Source organism: Vigna angularis, chromosome 7, assembly GCF_016808095.1.
Source record: "Vigna angularis cultivar LongXiaoDou No.4 chromosome 7, ASM1680809v1, whole genome shotgun sequence".
In the NCBI taxonomy this organism is placed as follows: Eukaryota; Viridiplantae; Streptophyta; class Magnoliopsida; order Fabales; family Fabaceae; genus Vigna; species Vigna angularis.
This window is the reverse complement of record NC_068976.1, coordinates 12,578,437-12,592,147: the sequence shown is the minus strand read 5'-3', so window position 1 is coordinate 12,592,147 and position 13,711 is coordinate 12,578,437. Positions and strand designations below refer to the sequence as shown.

Genomic DNA, 13,711 nt, shown 5'->3' with positions numbered 1-13,711 from the left:
TATTATCTTAAAATTTAAAGTATAAAAAACCTAAAAATTAATTGAATGGTGTCAAACTAACCAAATTAAACTAAGTGTCATAGTTCAACCACTTACTCCTTTGTGACTGTTTGATATCAACATATCAAAATTAATTCCACTTTTCTTTGATAAATTACCTAAGAAACTGGTTGAACGAAATTATAAACAATCACTCACATTATTATTTAAGGAAACACGTTTCTCTTTTATTTTATCTTTTTAAGGGTGGTTATATATTTTGACACTCACTAAACAAAAAATACCAACTTAATAATTCTAAATAATTATATTTTAATTATATTTATTTTATATTTAACTTAAAATTTTAACATACAATTATATTATTAAAGTGGATTGAGAAATAGGTATTTTTTTTGGAGGGGTGTCGTATTATCATTTTCCATCTTCCTAAATCAGATTACAAACATATATAGCTAAATAAAAAAACCATGACCAGCCTTCTATAATGTATGATTTCTTATTGTAAAACCCTAGTGGAGTTACTAATAATATCTGTCCTACGATAAGGGCAAAACAAGTTTACCACCATATATTTATTGTATTTTAGACATGGACTGACTTAAAGATTCAATTAAAAAATTCAAAATCTCAAACCCATGTGTTTGTTAAACGAGATTCTGTGATTGATAATTTTTTTAAATCAATATAGTCAAAGATATCCAATACTTTTTGAGATTAGTGTACCATATTGCGTATCAAAATATGAGCTAAGCTTTTGACCAATGCACCTTAGCATACTTTTACAGAATTGTATTTAAAATATTTTTTGGTCCACTGATTATTTAAATTTTTCGACAACATACTGACAAAAATGTGAAACAACAGTTAATTATCTAGACTTAATAAAATTATGTGTATTTAAATGTTGTTTTGTTTAGACTATAAATATATTTTATGAGCTATAAAAAATGTATAGTTGAGTATGAAACATCCATTTGAAGTTGCTGCCTAAGGAGAATTAAGCATATACAATTTAAACTAATCACCTATTAGTATCTTTAAATATGTATATTGACAAAATAAAAATAATTCTAAAAATCTATATTATATTTAAGTTTGGAATCATTACCAAATGAAAGAAATGAATATCGAGAACATTTTCTGATAAGCATGTAGCAACTAACATGTAAGAGAGCACTCCAATTTCTTCTCTTCTTCAAGGTTTCAACTTAGAATCACGTCTACATGTTCTGTTTCCTATGGCATATGCTGTGTAGTACAGTTCTTTTCATACTAATAGATTGCCCTTGAACACCTCCTTGTTATATTATTATCACAATTGTTCATCTATGATACACATTTTGGAGAGTATGTTCATCTATTATCAGAAGCTATTTTGTACAACTAATATTTTTTTGCAAGGAATTAAGTTGGCATACAATTTGTTTTTTTAGGTGATTGTATTCTAAATATGAAGGAAAATGACTGAAGGAATAAAGTATGGTACGTTTGTAATGTTTTAAAAGACTGTATTTGAAAGATGAATTTTAATTTGGAGGGGATGAGAACAGTGGATTTTTTTATTTATTTATTTTTAATATTGTTTTATTTTGGTAATATTTTTACTTATCAAGTACCATTTAAATAATTTAATTCGTTTTAATGAAAGTTATAATCAGCTCAATTTAAAATGAAAACTTATTTTCGTTCCTTCTAAAACATTAAGTTGTTTCTAACAAAATTTTAAAAAGTACTTTAATACGAAATTCTATCACTAGGACCCCATGACTCCATTTTAGGTACTATCATTGCTTAGTTTGATACTGCTTCAATATGAGCTTATGAGTTTACTTGCATAAAATTAAAAGCACTTCGATGAATCCTCTCACTTTAACTGACACAATGACGTTTTTTTTTTTGTATCTTATACAAAAGTTCCTTTTATTTTTATTTTTTATTTTTATCTTAGAAGTCCTCATAGAGAAACGCATTTAGAAAGACAAAGTATATTTGCTAATTTCCGACTAACAACATACTGCATAATTTCAGAAACCTCCAGGATAAAGCAGGCTATATAGCAAAGGCAGGAAAGCACAGATAAATACACAACCTATATATATGCAAGTGGTGAAAGGTGAATCAACATAAGAACATAAAAGAAATCATTAACTAATGCTTCTTAAATATAAGGGAGATTTTTATACATCACTTTTCTTTATATCCAACCTGATGAAAGAGATGTAGAAAATTATAATGCGCAAATATTAGAATCCTAAATAAAAATATAACGGTTCTTGATTATTTGGAGCACCCCCGGTCTACTACTACAAACTCTTTCCAACTTTAATGCATTGCTATCTAACAAATTTTAAAATTGGAAACAAGTCATGCCTCACGTGGTCCATCTAACCATTAGAATTTGCTGTTAAGCCTGAATCCGTATCAATGTTTACTCAAAGTGCCTCCAAGACAAGTTGGGCATGAAAAGAAATCGGACATCAACCCAAATTTACACCACCACCTGAAAACTCCACCTCCTGAAGATAAGAAAAAAGTAGGAGACACGTCAATAAGTTATAGCCTCATAGTTACGAAAATGACAACCAATCATCAGATCTTTAAATTGACAAAAAACAGGAGACACGTCAACCAGTTATAGATGTTTTCTTCTTTTTCTGTGAAAATCAGTTGTAGAATTATTTTTAAAATAAACCTTCACAGTATCTTGTTTACACTACAAAGATAATTTAAAGAGTATGTTTGTGTTTTGGTTAGAATCTAACACCAATGCACTAACTCTTACTATGTTTCTTTTACACATTCTTCTATATTTACTATGACATCAATACCATAGAATGACTTGCAAGGATTCTTTTGCCACCTCTGATACGAGTTTCAGTTCAATAAATGAAAAATGAATAGATTTGAATTATCAATGAGCGTGCAATTTCAAGTGTACGGCTACCTAACATAAATCATTGCCTTTCTTTTTTCCTTTATGGTTTTGAAAGAAATGTTGCTCAAACCATAAAAATAGGAAGATCAGGTATTTAAATTTGAGACCAAAGTATAGAAAAAATACTAGGTCAAGAGTAATTCCAGCTTATAGAATTGAAAAGTACGAAAGGGACTATAGTTAGGAAAAATCAAGAACCAGAAGCAATAACGGCTGTAAGCAGCAGTGCTACAATAAAAACGATAGATTATTGATTTCATCATGGGAAGAATATTAAGAAAAAGGTGTACAAGAAATGTGGATTCATCGAATAAAATCCCCATAGGCCACTTGAATAGCAGGTTGTGAATAATAAACTCTTTGATATGGAATTTGTCACTAAAAGCATCTTCATAATACCGAAATTCATTATTTTTCACATAATTTGAAAAACATTGGACGCCAATTTCACATGAGATGATGACAAGATGAATTTTTATCAAATTAAATTCAGACTTCTAAAGCGTGTTGCTGTAACCTGGGAGATAAAACATCAAAGTGTTAAAACAATCTATTTCCCTAACTGAATAGTCAGAAGTGGAGCTAGAACATGCTCAGGATTTTTGTTATAATACGATGGAGCCCGCAAGATAATATGTCTAGGTTTTAACTATTGTTTGAACAGAGCTCAAATATTACAAAGCCTAGAACAAAACACACAAATTTGTAAGTTTTTGAAAGGATTAGTGGAAAAACAGGTCACGGAATACAGTATCACTCGGCTATCATGTTGAAAAGAGAAAAACCGAGAAGGAATACAAAACATTTCATGTGTTGGGTACACTACACATGAGTAATCTTATTTATAATGAAGAAGAGATACAATAATAAGCAACACAATATCTAGTAATGGGAAATATTTGGTATGATATTTCCCTATCAAATCATATCTTATCTACCTATTTTTAATGTAATCAAATCATATCTCAAACATAAGTAATGTATCAAAAACAGAAATCAAACCTGAGCAGGTGGCAAGGATGAGACCCAGTCTGATGTGTGTGTAGGAAGAAGCCCCAATGCATTGAGCTGCACAACAGGATAATCACATAAGAATTATTAAAAAAAAATTCATAAAATCAAGGTTGTCGAACTTGAGAGTCTAGATAAACTTGTGAAATCCTAGTAAACTCAAATCAATCTTCAAAAGTGTTAATAAAAGACAGCTTCTATTACTCAAACGCAATTCAATAGCATATTCATATCAATATCAAACAATTGAACTCCATAAAAAGCAAACATAAGTAACAAAGTAAAAACATAACTCAACACTTGACCCATATTATATTATATTCAGGCATTTACACTTTTGTTGTAGTTTTACAAATCAGAATAAAATAATAATGAAAACATAAAATTATATATTACAGAACACAAGCAATTTAATCCAAGTATCAAACAAAATCAACCAAAGGTATACATTTTGAGGCCAAACCACACAAATCTAGGCTTGCAAACTTTGCTTGTAAAACAGAGTTATCCAAATTTGTAACAATTTTGCCTGAACATGAGATATAAACAGAAGAGCTTACAAGCAATTTAACTTGTTTTTGTGTCAAGGGATCATAAACGCACAACACTGTAAGAGTTTGACAACAACAATGGAACATATATTTACTTGAAATTTTGAAATACAAGTTTCAAGACGACAACTGAGGAAAAAAATGACTACATATATTACCTTCCAAACACCTAGTGCCAAGCCACCCAAATTAAGGGCTATAAATAACAGCTTAGGTCCAAGAAGCTCCACCTTATTGTCTTTGTAGGGCTCAAAAACTGCAAAAACCAATAGAATGCATTAACAATCCCAGACCAAAGAGAAGTTCCCCAGTTGATGTTTCATGAAGTTCTAGCCAATAAAAAAGCTAGTAAACCTAAAGACCGAAAACACATTCACTAATGGGACATCTTGTGTCAATGTAATAAGACCAAAGGAAGTTAAAAGTATCAGCCATTCCAGAAGAACACTCCTTCCATACCATCGAAGGCTCAAATACCAGAGAACAACTAACAAACAAAGTCTGAAAATAAGGGGAACATGCAGAAGAAAGAACACCATAAAATAAAAGTTAACCAATCATTAATACTGAGTTTTCAAAGCTTTTAATTTTTTTTTTCTTTTCAAACTTCTCTTAGGAAGCTTTCAATTAATGCCTAGTTTGGTTTAGGGGATTTAGAGGACAATTAATTTTGAAATTGGTGGAACCCACCCACTATATTATTTTTCACCTATTTCCAGCCATCCCTCTCCTCGTATCTTCTCTATTTCTCTTCAAAAAATACCTTTAATTTCTATTTTATTTTTCACATATTCTCACTCATTCTTTTTATTTCATTCACCCAATTTATCTTCTCTCTACCGAACAGGACCTAAGGGTGCATTGGAGAAACTTATTTGCAACTTATTCGAGTTTTTCTTAAGCCATAAGCACTTATATAATATTTGTAAAACTTTATAAAAATAGCTGACAATGCGTGCTTAATTTAGTTTTAGCTGATTTCAAAAGCTCTTGAGGATAACTTACAAAAACAATTTACAACTTAAGGAAAACAACTTAGTCTTCTCTACTTGTTGATAAAGGAAACAACAAGTACATACTCCATACGTGCTAACATAATAAACACTTATCCAAAAAACACTTAATCAAGCTGTTTACCCAGCCACGCTAACAAAATAATTGATCTATAAACACACACTTACACATCACAGATCAATGAATTCGACATTAAGAATATAAAGGGAGAATAATACGTCTAAGATCAACCATGTAATCGAACTAATATATACTAAAACGAGACGAGAAGGAGAAAACATACTCTTTCCGACACTCTGCAAGGCACTAATGGGTTGCCAAAGAGCAGAGAAAGTAATCCCAATGCTGAACAAGTGGACTGTACTACCAGCCATCCACATCATGAACCCCATCATCAGTAAATTCTTCAAAGGGGCTTGCGCTACCTCCCAAGCTTTCTGTTCATAACGAAAACAACAATCATAAAAAACCAATATTAAATAAAATTAAGCAATATTTCCACAATTAACAAATCAATTATCATAACTCCAACAATAGTGAAAACAAAAAAGAAGAAAAACCTGGGCTTTCCAATTGGATTCAGCGTCCTTCTTTTGGCGACTAAGCGTTGAGTCGTCCTGCACGATTGAAATTCAACTTAAACAAACAAATAATTCGAAAAGACGAAAGAAATTGAAAGGGTTGAAGCGTGCGTGGGAAGGAACCTGGTCGAGAGAAGCGCGAGAGAAACCGGGAGGATCGGGAATATCGCGAGAAGTGGAATTGTCGGAGAGGTCAACGGCCCACCTTCTTCCTCCCGATCCCATCACTCCCTTTCCCTTCTCCATCGATTCTCTCTGCTTGCGAATACGGCAGCACCGAACGAAACGGCGTCGTTAAGGAGCGGCGTGTCTCTCTCTGGATCGCGTTCAGTGCCGGGTGAGTGAGGGCAAAGCTGGTGTGAGGTTTCAGAAGTTTCTCTACGCTCGTTTTGCTTTTCTCAAAACGACGTGGTTTTGCGTAGTAGTCATCAGGTGAAAACAGAAAAAATTGAAAACTGCAGTGTAGCACTTTTTTTCAATACTCACGGTGGTTACTTTTTAAATCGTTAAAATTTAATTTAAAGATAGAGTAGTAATGTGAAAAAAAGTAGTAAGGTGAAAAAAATATCTAGTTATAATATAGACATAAGTAGACTGTGGGTTTAGATTCACTTATATATCTAATTTTATAATATTGTATAACATCTTTAAGATAGATTAACAATCATTAGTGGAATAGATTGGATTGACTTTTGTTTTGCAATTATGTCAAATTAAACTAAACTCAATCTCATACTAGTGTTGGTTAGATTATCATTGTTATATGTTGAACTGCAAATTCAATTAGATTTTATTAAAATCTTAAATAATAACTAATGAAAATACAAGCATTTTCGTGCGTCTATTTTACTTTATGATAATAAAAAAGTAAAAAAAATCAATTATCTTAATTGTAGTTAAAATAAAATTTTTATTAAATTTTAAAAATATAATAAAAAAAATAAGGCTTCAATACTATTTTGATCTATATTTTGTGCATTTTGTTTATTGTGATTTTTCATTGTTTTGTGTTCAATTAAGTCTTTATTTTAGTAATTTTTGTTCAATTTGGTCATTTTTTATGATGATATTTAAATTGTTAATGACATACAGGCTTGACAATCCTATAACTTGATAATTTTTTTATCTGAGATGTGAGTTGTGACATGACCATTCTTTTCTTCTTCACAAACGCTAGGGTTCCATGAGTCATTGTTATCATCACGCACGTTGGTTACCATTGGATTCTCCATCATGTGAAAAGTCAGAAATGGGTAATTGCAACCTCCACAACACCTATACATTATTTCATCTCACAAAAACTTCACAACCTCAATTTCTTTTTCTTGTTCATTCAATCACACTGAAGTGTCAACCAACTTACAAACTTCACCCCACATAATACAGATAGCTCTTTCTATTTTTGTCAACTCGTTATCCAATCCATTTTTTTCCTTAGAAAACCCACGCACAAAAACCATCACGTCTCAATTCCTCTCCATTATCCATAACCATTTACCTCACACATGCTTCATTCATCAATATGCACTTTCAACATCCATTCCATTTTCTATCTTCACAATAAACCAGACAGTGAAAACACAAATTAAAAAATCAGGAAGCAAAGAGACACTACTTTGGTGTTCAATGGCGACAAGTAGTGGTGTGACACAAATGATGTCTTCGATGACAACAATGACATTTCTAACGGTCATGGATTCATGGGACCCTAAGGTTTGTGAAGAAGAAAAAAATGTTACAATACATGCCTCAAATAAAAAATACCATAAAGAATTGTCTAATCTGTATACTGTGTCTTTAACAATTTAAATGTCGAACCAAATTAAATTGACCTAAATAATGATCTAATTGATCACAAAAAAATTATGGACCATATTGAATAAAGTAATTGAAAGGTTTAATCATCCACGAGGTCCTTATATTTGGGGTGAAAATCTCAAATTGGTCCTTTTCTTTTTTGTCATCTCAATTAGGTCCTTATTTTGTGAAAATTGCAACAATTACACCTCTACCATTAAATTAGGCTTAACGACGTTATTGTTAGGTTGACGTGGCATTGTCATATTGGTTTTTAAATGACATGGAGTTCATCATATTCTGACATGTCTTTTTTATTTTTTTTTACAAAAGAAATTGGCAACCATTGTCGTTGTCGTCATCTCCTCCGCGCTGTCGTCATCTCCTCCGTGCACTATCACCATCTTTGTCATATCTCCACGACCACCAACAAGCCACTGCGAGTTCAGCAAATGCCATCATCTTCCTTTGCAAAATCCTCACCATTTGCAATCATCGTAAATCAAATCACACACACAGAAATCATGAAGAAGAAAAACTCTCGCGCAGTTCATCTCCATTACGCCACTGTTTATTCTCCATCTTCATCAACCTGGAGAGGAAAGAAAGAGAAAAACCTAAAAATAGATCCCCTTCAAACCCAATTCGTCCAAGTCGCAACAGTTGTGCGAGTATCAACCACATCCAACAACCTTCGAAAGCCCTGGCACCCAAAGAACCCAAATCGCGAACATTTTCATATCACAACCCTAAATTAAGTTTCACGATTAGGGTTCCGCGTTCATGGAGATCAGGTGGTCACGGTTTCGACTATGCGAGATTGGGGTTGGCGTTGAGGTGAAGCGATTCATGGCTATCTCGCAATGGTCTGATGTTCCCTGCAATTAGGGCTTGCAATTTGGGTTCTAGCTTAAAATCTCTCTATGGAGAAATCCCTGCAATGGAAATGAACAATTTTAGTTATCGATGGTGGAGAAGATGAGTGTTGCGGTCCAACTATGTTGATTTGTGGTGGAGGTGATGAAAGATCCCCATGGTGATTTACGACAACTTTGCGGCTGGTGGTCCGACGATGCATTAAGGGAAATGCTAGGGTTTTTGGAGGTGGAAGATGATGATGTATCAAGGGTGATAATGTGGTTCAGTTCAATGTTTAATAAATAAAATAAAATTTCACATCAACATGCCATGTCAACCGTCAACCATACATTAACGCCGTTGGAAACAACTAATTGTTGCAATTTTCACAAAATAAGGATCCAATTATAACAGTCAAAAAAGAAGAGAATCAATTTGAGATTCCCACAAAAAAATGAGACCGGATGACTAAACCTAATTGAAAATAAGAACAAAAATAATATTTAAGTCATTAAATAATGAAGAAATACTTTTTAATAACTTTTTTTTAACTTTATGTTCTTCCATGGAAACATATTAAAATCGGATATCATCGTAAATTTTGTTATTCACATTTGAACGTAAAGGAGTTACAATTTTAAATATAATGCTTAAAATAACAAAATTCAAATTTTATCTTACCCAAGTTCATAATAAGTCCACACAAACAATTTTTTTATCATTTTTATTCAAAAATAAATCTTATCATTGCTTTTAATAGATTTTATTATTGTTTCAATAGTTTTATATTTTTTTCATATATCATTAATTTTCTTTGTAGTTAAAAAATAATAACTAGCAAAGTTTAAGTACAATAATTAATTTTTATTATAATAATGTATTTTATTCTATGGAACCTTTTGATATATAAGATATACAGAAATAATTTCAGCATGATGTATTAAAATTTAAAAAGAAAACAAATTTTAATATCACATTTGAAAAATGGTACGAAATCATTCTCCTATATAATATCTCACATAAAATTTTAGTATTTAATTAAAGTCTTACACTTGAATATACATGGTACTTAATGATTCTCCTAAGCAATCTCTAATTTAAGTAAAAATTGTACTAAATGGTTCTCTTAAATAAGCTTTTCCATGTCTCCTGATCCAGCAGAGTTCTTGAGAAGCACTGCAATTAATTGATCAATGATTCACAATGATCTTTAAGTCAAAATTTGAACTTAAACATGAATTATCATTATGAGGTAGAATCCATTGCAATTGATTATTCATACCTGTGAATAAGCCATAAAATACTGCTGAGAGTAGGCCAGAAATGTCCCCAATGATAGTATGCTTTTGAGTACTTGGTAATTCCAATTTCAGAAATTGAAACAATATAAAGGGAAACATGCATTTTAACATCAACTATTAAAAAGAGAAACATATACATGTACTTGGTACATCCATTTAAACAAAAATTGTTAATTTTTTTTAAGACAAACTGATATCAACTATTTTTTTTTCCTATTATCTCAGCCTGGCAACAACTTGAATCTTTTAACATGTTAGCTAAGATGAACAAAGATGGAGGCGTTACTCAATCACTGAATAAAAGAGACTGCATAATGCCGATACAAAAGTTGCAGTATTGGTCTATTCACTATGCATATTAACAAAATTAAAGGCTAAAACTCCTCAGATAAACTGAAATTGATTTTCCTTGGGGAATTATGCATTTGTGCACTCTAATGAAGTGGACTAAAGGATTGCAGGGTTGAAGTACTGTATGAAAGAGGCTTTTTCACCTTAAAATGAAACTTTGAACTTACTCAGAGATGCTGATAAGCTCATCTGTTTCCCAAGTTTTTCCAATTGTTGTCATGGCAACTCCAGCCATGCTGATTAAAACAGCTGCTACTTTGGTCATATTTACTGAGTCCTGGCCAAGAAGGGCTCCAAAGAAAAGGGTAAAGAGACCTGACATGGAATTCAGAACCGTTGTACTAGCAACACTAGTATTTGCAAGTGCCATGTCCGAAAAGTACTGCATGATATCAATCAAGTATAGGGAACATAATGAGTGGAACATCTTCAAAAAACTCATGATCATGCATGAATATCAGAAGAATCTTTTCTCTTTCTACTTATTTACTTTTGGTGGGTAGATGAATGAGGCAGGGAGAAATATTAAGAAATGTTAAGAAATAGACTTTAAATCTAACTCAACTTCATATAACCGACTTATAAAGTGAGATATGCACTCAGTTACATACTACGGAATCACCGTAAATGTGAGATCTCCACTAAGAAACATTATCAAGATGTCATATTGGAACATGTATTCACCATTCTCTGTCAAACTTTTGGGAAAATTAAATGAGGCATGTTACCTCGTGTGCAAACCATATTGGAGTGAGGCAATTTTCCATGAGCTACTTTCATTACTCTGTGCAAGCAAGGGAGTTTCATCTTTCTCTTTCTTGAACAAAGACATCCCTTCTTCGATTTCTTTGATGTCATTGTCGGTGATCAAACTACTTTTTAGATCAGTTTCTGGTCTTTGGAGAATCCCATCTGTTCTAACAGATATATAGTCCTCATGAATTTTTCTGAACAAAATGTTTAGCAAGCTGCAAATCCACTTTTTTAAAACAAAAATGGGAAAATAGATCACCATCACATATAGACAAAGTAATTGAGTGCAAAAGGTTGTTTATACTCTTCAAAAATCCTCTGCAGTAAAGTATCGTAATAAGCTTATTATTATAAGTGTATAACAAGTCTTGCTGCATAATCAAACTATTCCAATGTTAATAGTGAAGTAAAATCAAGTTTTAAGGAATAGAAGCACAATAGAGGCTACACTACTACAGCATAATCAAACCACTCAGATGTTAATAGTCATAGCTCATTTGTCACAGATTTCTCTTTTTCTTTTCTTTATTATGCTTTGTTGTTCCATTTCTATGAATTCAATCAAAACTCTAGAGTTGTTCCTTTCCCAAATGCCTTGTCAACTTGTTATTCTAAGAATAAATAATACAGGTAATGACAGTTCCTTATACTACATCCAATTACAAACAGAAATGTTTATTAATTCATTATATGAAAGTCAGGCCAATGACCATTTCTCACTTGTGGTAATGCTCAGGCCAATGACTCAAACATTCAGCTGGTTGTTTGAGTCATTTTAATTGAATCTACATCCATAAGAAAGTTATTTTCTGGAAAGAAACATTACATTAATATTAAAACTCAGATACTACTTACAACTGATATCATGCACTTAAGAATAACAGTAAATTGGCCATAATGTTTAAGCTATTCAAACAAAATACAATCTTTGTTTTGTGTATCAATTTCACAATTATACAAAATAAGATAGATGTGTGAAGGAACAACTTGCAGTTTCAATAGGTTATAGATTCAGATTTTGTTTCCCATTGAGAAACATGAAAGGAAAAGCTGAGTTATTTCTGCACAACTAACCCAATTAAGACAAAAGCTCCAATAAGTCCCAACCCAGCATGGTACCTCCAACCCATTATAGAACTTTGTTATTCATATCTGTGAATAAGCCATAAAATACTGCTATGTTATGGACTTCTGGTTCTTCTCCTGTCTCTGGTAGCCATCTTCTGTCCATAACTCTCAAGTATGTCTACCAAATCAAACAGTCTCACCTCTCTCACCTTCTTCCCCACATCCTCAAACTGTTCTTCGTTCGAAAAGCAGTTCAAAAACTTGTTATAATCAAACCTTGGCACCTCCATTCCTTTGTTAATCACCCTCTCCACATACTTGCTAGCTTCCTTCGACTTCCCTGTCTTCACCATACCCCCAACAAAAATAGTATCAAAATTAACAAGCGGATCAGACCCCTTCCTCCTCCTCCTCCCCGAATGCCCTAGCAGCAGCATTATGTATGTATGCATATTCGGTTTGCAATCTCTTCTTACCATTTCCCCAAACACCTGCGTCACCTCACTCGCCCTTCTCAGCCTCAAAAGCCCCTTTATCAACCATGATACACGCTCAAATCCGGCGCCTCAATCTCCTCAACAACTTTATAAGCCTCTCTAACTCTACGCCTAGTCATAAGTCCATACGCAACATGCCCCAGAGTGGAGTTATCGACTCGAACACCCCTCTCGCGCATTTCCTCAAAAACTTCATGCGCCCATAAGTTGAAACCCCAAGTTCATCCATCCTCTTGAACCTCATTGTATCAAAGAGCCTCAAAGCCTCACCATACTAATTCACCTTAAAAAAGGTCTCCATCATTTTCTCAACAGCATCCACATCAGGCTCAAACCGCTCATCCCCCATCAAGGTCCAAACTTTGGAAGCCTCAACCAAATCACCCTTATCACAGTACCCTCCAACCAACCACTTGTATGTCACCCCATCAGGCCTAACCAACTCCCTCAACTTGAAAACTGATTTACAATATAATTATAATTGCAAAAGAACGTCATCAGTATAATAATTATTGCTTAAGAACTTTGTGCAACGTTCATCAATTGCAACGTTAACTTTACAACGTTTCTTTTTTTTCCAACTTTGTGATGCAAACGGTCAGTTTTGTTTGCAACATTTTATTTTTCCCTGACTCTATAAACAGAGCTCTTACCTCATTTCAAAATACACACAAAATATTAAGTTTTTTCTTCTATCTTAAACATAAATTCTTTTTAGTTCTCTTTCTTTTTTTTGTTATTTTTAACTCTATATCCTTTTGAGATCTTTGAATACTTTCAAGAAGTTCCGTATTTTAGGAGACTTGCACAGTACATTACGGATAAGTTTTTAAGGACAGTGAAACTATACGTCTCAAGATATACTATTCGTGATTTTGTCAGTCTTTCTACAACAATCTTAAGGACTCTAGTATTCCTTCAAACTCAAACTAGTTGAAGATTGAAATTACACGAACAAGGTATGTCGACACACTTTGTTTGCATTTTCTAA

General features: G+C 32.7%; 2 protein-coding genes across 3 annotated transcripts; both read right to left on the bottom strand.

Moving 5' to 3' along the window:
- Positions 1-2,135: 2,135 nt before the first annotated feature.
- On the bottom strand, positions 2,136-6,518 carry LOC108337114 (uncharacterized). Its single transcript, XM_017573572.2, has 6 exons — positions 6,219-6,518; positions 6,075-6,131; positions 5,798-5,951; positions 4,659-4,756; positions 3,941-4,006; positions 2,136-2,519 (listed from the first exon to the last, which is right to left on the bottom strand). The coding sequence occupies exons 1-6, from the start codon at positions 6,339-6,341 to the stop codon at positions 2,481-2,483; spliced, it is 537 nt and encodes a 178-aa protein (XP_017429061.1). The 5' UTR covers positions 6,342-6,518; the 3' UTR covers positions 2,136-2,480.
- Positions 6,519-9,756: 3,238 nt separating this feature from the next.
- On the bottom strand, positions 9,757-13,304 carry LOC108337300 (uncharacterized transporter C405.03c-like). 2 transcript variants are annotated; one of them, XM_052881107.1, is made up of 4 exons: positions 12,230-13,304; positions 11,131-11,381; positions 10,570-10,784; positions 9,757-10,032 (listed from the first exon to the last, which is right to left on the bottom strand). In XM_052881107.1, the coding sequence occupies exons 2-4, from the start codon at positions 11,167-11,169 to the stop codon at positions 10,023-10,025; spliced, it is 264 nt and encodes an 87-aa protein (XP_052737067.1). In that variant the 5' UTR covers positions 11,170-11,381; positions 12,230-13,304; the 3' UTR covers positions 9,757-10,022. The 2 variants fall into 2 exon arrangements, 1 of the variants encoding a protein (XP_052737067.1); XR_008250778.1 differs by having other exon boundaries at positions 9,757-10,784; positions 11,131-11,314.
- Positions 13,305-13,711: the final 407 nt, after the last annotated feature.